We start from the raw sequence: 7,242 nt of genomic DNA on the forward strand, positions 1-7,242 counted from the left end.
ATATATATATATATATATATATATATACATATATACATATATATATATATATATATATATATATATATATATATATATATATATATATATATATATATATATATATATATATATATATATATATATATATATATATATATATATATATATATATATATATATATATATATATATATATATATATATATATATATATATATATATATATATATATATATATATATATATATATATATATATATATATATATATATATATATATATATATATATACATATATATATACATATATACATATATACATATATATATATATATATATATATATATATATATATATATATATATATATATATATATATATATATATATATATATATATATATATATATATATATATATATATATATATATATATATATATATATATATATATATATATATATATATATATATATATATATATATATATATATATATATATATATATATATATATATATATATATATATATATATATATATATATATATATATATATATATATATATATATATATATATATATATATATATATATATATATATATATATATATATATATATATATATATATATAAAGACTACATCTGAAAAAACGACTAACATTACAATTGAGAGAAAAATCTTGTTATTTTGCCTCATTCAAATCATGCAAAAAATCACATCTTACATTCTGAACATTTAAATATATAAATTAAAGTAAAATGAACTAATCTACTGTGATAAAACAACAAAATTCAAAAAATCACAGCGTTCATCATTTTCTTTAAAGATAACTGGCGCCATCTAGCGTTGTGAATGTGTATAATGTGTAGACGCTGATTATTTAGACAACCAATACTTTTCCAGTCTTATTTCAATTAAAAAAAAACATCGTCTTATATTCGGCCCAATACGCTACTATTTGTATACATTCTTATGGACTCAAAATATGATTTTTGGGGTAATTTGAGTGTAAACGTGAGATCTAATTTTGATCTTTTGGCACTGTAGTGGTGTAGGAAGGAGTCCTCCATTTATTAATCAGGATTTGTTTTTTTTTAAGACACTTGCGATGTTTGGCATCCTCCTGCGTTGTCGAGGTTGAGTTCCATCCATCCTGACGATGGACTCGGGTGTCCTCAAGACGTCCTCCAAGGTAAAATGTCTCTCACTTTCCTAGTTGCAACAAAACAGACCAAATGAGTTGCCAGATTCTCCCTAAATTCCTCTTAAAATGCTAATTTTGCATTACACGCATCTGAGATGGTTGATTTTTGTCTCGTCTTGCAGGTGGGCTTCTAGCCACGCCTTCTTTTTGAAGGACAGCGTTTTGCCAAGCAGCCCGGAACTCTAAGGCGAAGTTACTTATGCTTTTACAAAAGTCTTCAGGTCTGGTTTCTCGTACCATAGCTTTGGAGTAACCCAAGAAAAGCAGGAAAGAGTGGAACCTGGCAACATAGATGCAGAATTTGTTGTCCATTTTGAGGGTAAACAAACTAATTTTGATACATTCAGAGCTTAAAACCCACCTGTTGATTACCCGACGATAAACGGCTTTCAGGACTTTAGTTCTGTCCTCACATTCCTTTAAAAGATTTGGCAACCTTTGTCGAAGTCCTGAATTTTGGCCGTCTTGGACAGTTTTCTTCTTCTGGCATTTTATTCCTTGATACTCGTCTACTCGATCCAAAGCCTTCATTTTCTCCCAGGACCCTGACGTCAAGGTTTGAAGGTGGTCCAGGTCTGCCCGGACTAGTGAGTATTCACACTGTAGTAAATGCAAAATGGCTCGATTATAAGACGATTTTTTTTGCATTGAAATAAGACGGAAAAAAATGTTAGTCGTCTTAAAATCGGGGGCTAGATGTTATACCCATTCACAACACCAGATGGCGCCCGATAACTTTAGAGCGAATGCTGAACCTATGATGGTTAATTTAACTATATTGACAGTTTGTATTGTCATTATCCAAGTATAATTGCAAATATTTGCATATTTAAATGTTCCGAGACATTTTGAATGATTTGAATAAAACAAAATAACAGTCCTCAATTTATTTTGGTTCCAAAACTTTTTCATAACTTGAAAATTTCGTAAGTAGAGGTGCACTTTATATGTAAATTATCTAATTCTTTTCACGGTTTTAGCACACGTACCAACTAAACCTTTTAAAATTGCCAAAGTATCCCAGTTTTGTATAAAACAAGGGTTTCAGACACGGGTTGGTTTGCGGGCCGCTTTAACGTCAACTTGATTTCACATGGGCTGCACAATTTTATATATAATATTTTTTAAAAAAGTTCATAAATGGGTTAAAAGAACTGGATTAAAAGCCCTCAATATTCTGTTTTTATAGATCTAAAACAATGTTTATTTAAGCTGTTTTAAATATATTTTTAGATTTTACAAAATGATTTTTGAACTAAAAACACAGAGAAAATGGATTAAAAATTACAATTATTGATTAAAAAGGGGGAAAATCAGGAAATGTAATATACATCTATACTCTTCATTTTAATTTGATCCAAAAACAGAAAGTCGGCACTCGTGATTTACTTTCCCGACCCGCACAAAATGATGTGGCGGGACAGATTTGGCCCCCGGGCCGCCACTTTGACACATACGTTCTTAAATGAGAATCAATGCAGACGCAGTAATATTTTCAAATTAAAATAACGGGTGAGAAAATGCATTGACCTTTTGGGTGATTTCATAAGTCACTCAATTGCATATAGAAAAACTTGGTAACCTGAAAATGTTGTACCTAGATGCATTTTTAAGTAGAGGTATGACTGTATTATTATAATTATTTGTTTCAGATTCCCTCTCATTATTTTGTGTATAAAAGTTCAATTCAAAAGTCTTTTTTTCAACTTCAAAGGCCCATCTTATAATCGGGGTCGTCTTATATTCGGGCTAATACAGTAAACGAGCATACATCACCTTTCCAGCTTTGCTCACTGTCGTCAAGTCCGAGTAGAGGTCCGAGGATTCTGGGTAAAGCTGTTGAAGTAGTACACAAACGTGGTGTAGAAGAGGCTGTCGGGAACGCGTGTCCCTCACTTGGGATAACTTGCTCAGGTAGCTTAGCTCAAAACCACGAGCCTGGGGTTCAACAGACGGTTAATGGCGGTCAGAGCATGGAATGGCGCTAAATAGCACTTTATGCTAACCTTGCATCCATTGAGAAAGTTACCAATGGCTAACACTGTTGCCAGGACGCGTTTGAAGGTCTGGCTGCCTGCCAATTGCTCCATGGCTTGCTTCAGGTAGAAGAGAGGTTTGGCGATCTCCTGCTGGTACAGGGTGGTACTTCAATGGTATGTATGTTGAAAGGCTGCAGCTTGTTGATTATATATGTATGTATGTATATGTGTATGTATATATATATATATATATATATATATATATATATATATATATATATATATATATATATATATATATATATATATATATATATATATATATATATATATATATATATATATATATATATATATATATATATATATATATATATATATATATATATATATATATATATATATATATATATATATATATATATGGCTATAGATTATTATAAATAAATACAATTCAAAAACTAGAAGCTATTCATTTACAAATGATTGCATTTTAGTTTACATAGTTAAATGTTTACATCACGTGTCAAAGTGGCGGCCCGGGGGTCAAATCTGGTCCGCCGCATCATTTTTTTGTGGCCCGGGAAAGTAAATGATGAGTGTTGATTTGGTGTTTTAGGATGAAATTAAAATGAAGAGTATAGATGTATATTAAATTTCCTGATTTTTGTCCTTTTAAATCAATCATTGTAATATTTTAATCATTTTTTCTGTTTTAGTTCAAAAATCATTTTGTAAATATAATATAATAATATAATATAAAAATATATTAATATAATAATATAATAATATAATAATAAAATAATAAAATAATAAAATAATAAAATAATAAAATAATAAAATAATAAAATAATAAAATAATAAAATAATAAAATAATAAAATAATAAAATAATAAAATAATAAAATAATAAAATAATAAAATAATATAATAATATAATAATATAATAATAAAATAATAAAATAATATAATAATATAATATATATATATATATATAATATATATATATATATATATTATATTTTAAAAAGCTAAAATAAACATTGTTTTAGATCTATAAAAAAACTCAATATTCAGGGCTTTTAATCCAGTACATTAATCCATTTATATCTAAAAAATAAAATCTAAACATTATATCTAAAATGGTCCAGCCCACGTGAAATCAAGTTGACGTTAATGCGGCCCGCGAACCAACCCGAGTCTGACACCCCTGACGATGTTTTTTGCATTGAAATAAGACAGAAAAATTCACAAGATATCTTTAAAGCGAATGCTGAACACTGATTGGTTAATTTACTGTCCAAAAAAAAATCAGAATCCATTCATCTACAAATATAATTGTACTTTTAGTTTACATATTTAAATCTACAGATGTGATGGACAGTTTTTGCATGATTTGACTGAAAAAAATAGATTTTTCTTTCCAATATATTGTTATAATCAATTCTTTCAGCTGTACTCATTAATTAATGTATAAAAAAATGAATTCAGTGTTCAAAAAGAAGGCGTCGTCTTATATTCGGGCCCATACAGTAGTTTTTTTGTTACTAGACGGAAGTGTTTTCTCTTTATTGAATAAAAAAAACAGTTAAACCACTTTCAAAACAAACAATTTCACGAATAAAAACAAATAATCAAAGCTAAACTTAACTTAAAGCTATTGTCCAATCAAATTCCCCCGTTTTTGCATGATGGGCTAATACAGTAGTTATGTGAAAAAGTGCTATGCTAACAGTTATAAACGAACAAAACTACTTTAAAAACAAATCTTTTCAATGCTAAGCTAATAAAAACAAAGTAACACCATTGTAGCAGTACTATGCTAATAAAAACGACTACTACTCACCTGCTCTAACGAGTCATAATCTTGCACAAAAGCCCACAGGTGAAGCCTAGAGCTCAGATGAGGAATCTCACCCAAAACCAGTAAGCAAAGTTCCGCTGGAGCGAGATTGGCGTTGGGGTGCTGGATCTTAGCTTCCTTAATTAGATTCATCTCCTCTTTAGTCGGGAGAAGCATTTGTAGGCGCTTTAAACAAAACAAAAAATCTCCGTCAAAACGTTAGCGATAGCGCTAGGCAAGGAAATCGTACCTGAAGATCTTCTCGGTCCAATACGCTAGCATCCATGCTATATATAGCAGGCGGGAGGAGGTGAGTTGGGGGTAAGCGATTTAGGGTGATGGTGATGTTGTTGCTTCGTTTTAGTCCCAAAACAGAGACTGACATTTGTTTCTGGTTTGAAAAGAACAAAAAAAAAATACCTGCGTATAAGCCGTGCCCTTAAAATTGCCTTAAAATCGTCTCTTTTAAGCCGTCCCTTGATTCACAATTTGTTTAAAAATCATGTTTAAAGGGTTTAGGACAGGGGTGTCAAACATACGCCCCGCGTATGGTGGTTTTGCAATCATTTCAACTGCCTACCCATTGTTACACACCCCAAAAAACCTACACAAACTAAATAAACTGAAATGCTACCTATTATCTTACGTGAAGTTTTTTTTTGCCCTGTCAAGCTAGTTCAACACTAGAAATTATCAATTCATGTTGTGATGTCACAACCAGAATCTCAGGTATAAAGTGGGCGGTCCTTGATCTAGTTCAACGCTAAAAATGATCAATTCATGTTGTGATGTCACAACCAGAATCTCAGGTATAAAGTGGGCGGTCCTTGAGCTAGTTCAACGCTTAAATTGATCAATTCATGTTGTGATGTCACAACCAGAATCTCAGGTATAAAGTGGGCGGTCCTTGAACGAGTTCAATGCTAAAAATGATCAATTCGGGTTGTGATGTCACAACCAGAATCTCAGGTATAAAGTGGGCGGTCCTTGAGCTAGTTCAACGCTAGAAATGATCAATTCGGGTTGTGATGTCACAACCAGAATCTCAGGTATAAAGTGGGCGGTCCTTGAGCTAGTTCAACGCTAAAAATGATCAATTCGGGTTGTGATGTCACAACCAGAATCTCAGGTATAAAGTGGGCGGTCCTTGAGCTAGTTCAATGCTAAAAACGATCAAATCCTGTTGTGATGTCACAACCAGAATGTCAGGTATAAAGTGGGCGGTCCTTAAGCTAGTTCAACGCTAAAAATGATCAATTCTGGTTGTGATGTCACAACCAGAATCTCAGGTATAAAGTGGGCGGTCCTTAATACATTGTTTTGGATAGAAAATGCTTAAAAACTATCATATTTCAGTACCAAATTATCAAAACTATGTACTCATTTGAGTCATTTTCACTTGGGAATCACATATCGGCGACCAATCTTACCCGTTGTCCACTAACGAGGCTCGTGGTGGGATTGTTGGCCTTCCATTCGAACAAGAACGCCAATCTTTCCGTATCCAGCTGTACCGGTTCCATGGTGGTCCAGATGGTCTTAGACCCAAAGTGAGTACTCCTAGGTAGCGTCGCTACATTATGCAATGCGCGCCAGTGAAGTTTTAGGGTAGTACTTTGTGAAAGGTCTCTCTTGGGTGAACCCTTGAATATTTGGAGGTCTAGAAGAGGCGGTGGTGGTGGTGGTGGTCCTAAGATCCTACAAAATACTTCTTTAGTTGGGGTACTTTCTCCTTCTTCAGACTCGAACTCGAAGTCTTCGTCATCCCAAAGATCCGTGAAGTCAAACGCATTGAGGCGAAGACGAGTGGTCGCTTTGAGAGGTCGCTCTAAATCCTTAGACTCCATCATGAGGTTGAGATGATCTTGACTTGTTTTACTCCATTTTCAGTCTAAAAGGGACACCAATAGGTTGTTGAAGTTTATTTATGTTGCGCCCTTTTCTTATCGGGGTTCCATCTCCTGTTTGGATTGGTTCTTGTATACACATGGGCTTCTGGGTGATGGTATCTACTGGTTTGTATGTCTAAAGTTGTCCCCAGTGGCCTCTTGAGGGACTACAGGAGACTAACAGGAGACGCTTTGACCTGTTTAAGGTTTTAGGGTAGGGGTGTCAGACTCGGGTTGGTTCACAGGCCATTTTAGGTATAATATTTAGATTTATTTTTTTTTATAAATGGATTAAAAGAACTACATCTGTAAAAAGAACTGTATTAAAAGAACTGTATTAAA

At 32.1% G+C, this 7,242-nt stretch overlaps 1 protein-coding gene across 1 annotated transcript; it reads right to left on the minus strand.

Annotated features, from left to right (window-relative positions):
• Positions 1-908: 908 nt before the first annotated feature.
• Positions 909-6,888, minus strand: LOC144213648 (FH1/FH2 domain-containing protein 1). The gene is made up of 8 exons (XM_077742217.1): positions 6,442-6,888; positions 5,262-5,402; positions 5,015-5,197; positions 3,197-3,316; positions 2,967-3,128; positions 1,552-1,790; positions 1,275-1,470; positions 909-1,198 (listed from the first exon to the last, which is right to left on the minus strand). The coding sequence occupies exons 1-8, from the start codon at positions 6,859-6,861 to the stop codon at positions 1,064-1,066; spliced, it is 1,596 nt and encodes a 531-aa protein (XP_077598343.1). The 5' UTR covers positions 6,862-6,888; the 3' UTR covers positions 909-1,063.
• Positions 6,889-7,242: the final 354 nt, after the last annotated feature.

The sequence above is a fragment of the Stigmatopora nigra genome, chromosome 20 (assembly GCF_051989575.1).
Source record: "Stigmatopora nigra isolate UIUO_SnigA chromosome 20, RoL_Snig_1.1, whole genome shotgun sequence".
NCBI classification, from domain to species: Eukaryota; Metazoa; Chordata; class Actinopteri; order Syngnathiformes; family Syngnathidae; genus Stigmatopora; species Stigmatopora nigra.

Excerpts from the sequence above, each read along its gene's own strand:
- LOC144213648 (XM_077742217.1), bottom strand. The coding sequence starts at position 6,861 with ATGATGGAGTCTAAGGATTTAGAGCGACCTCTCAAAGCGACCACTCGT. Across the intron at positions 5,403-6,441 it reads GCCTCGTTAGTGGACAACGG|AAACAAATGTCAGTCTCTGT; the intron begins GTAAGATTGGTC and ends TTTTCAAACCAG. Across the intron at positions 1,791-2,966 it reads CAGTGAGCAAAGCTGGAAAG|TGTGAATACTCACTAGTCCG; the intron begins GTGATGTATGCT and ends CATTTACTACAG.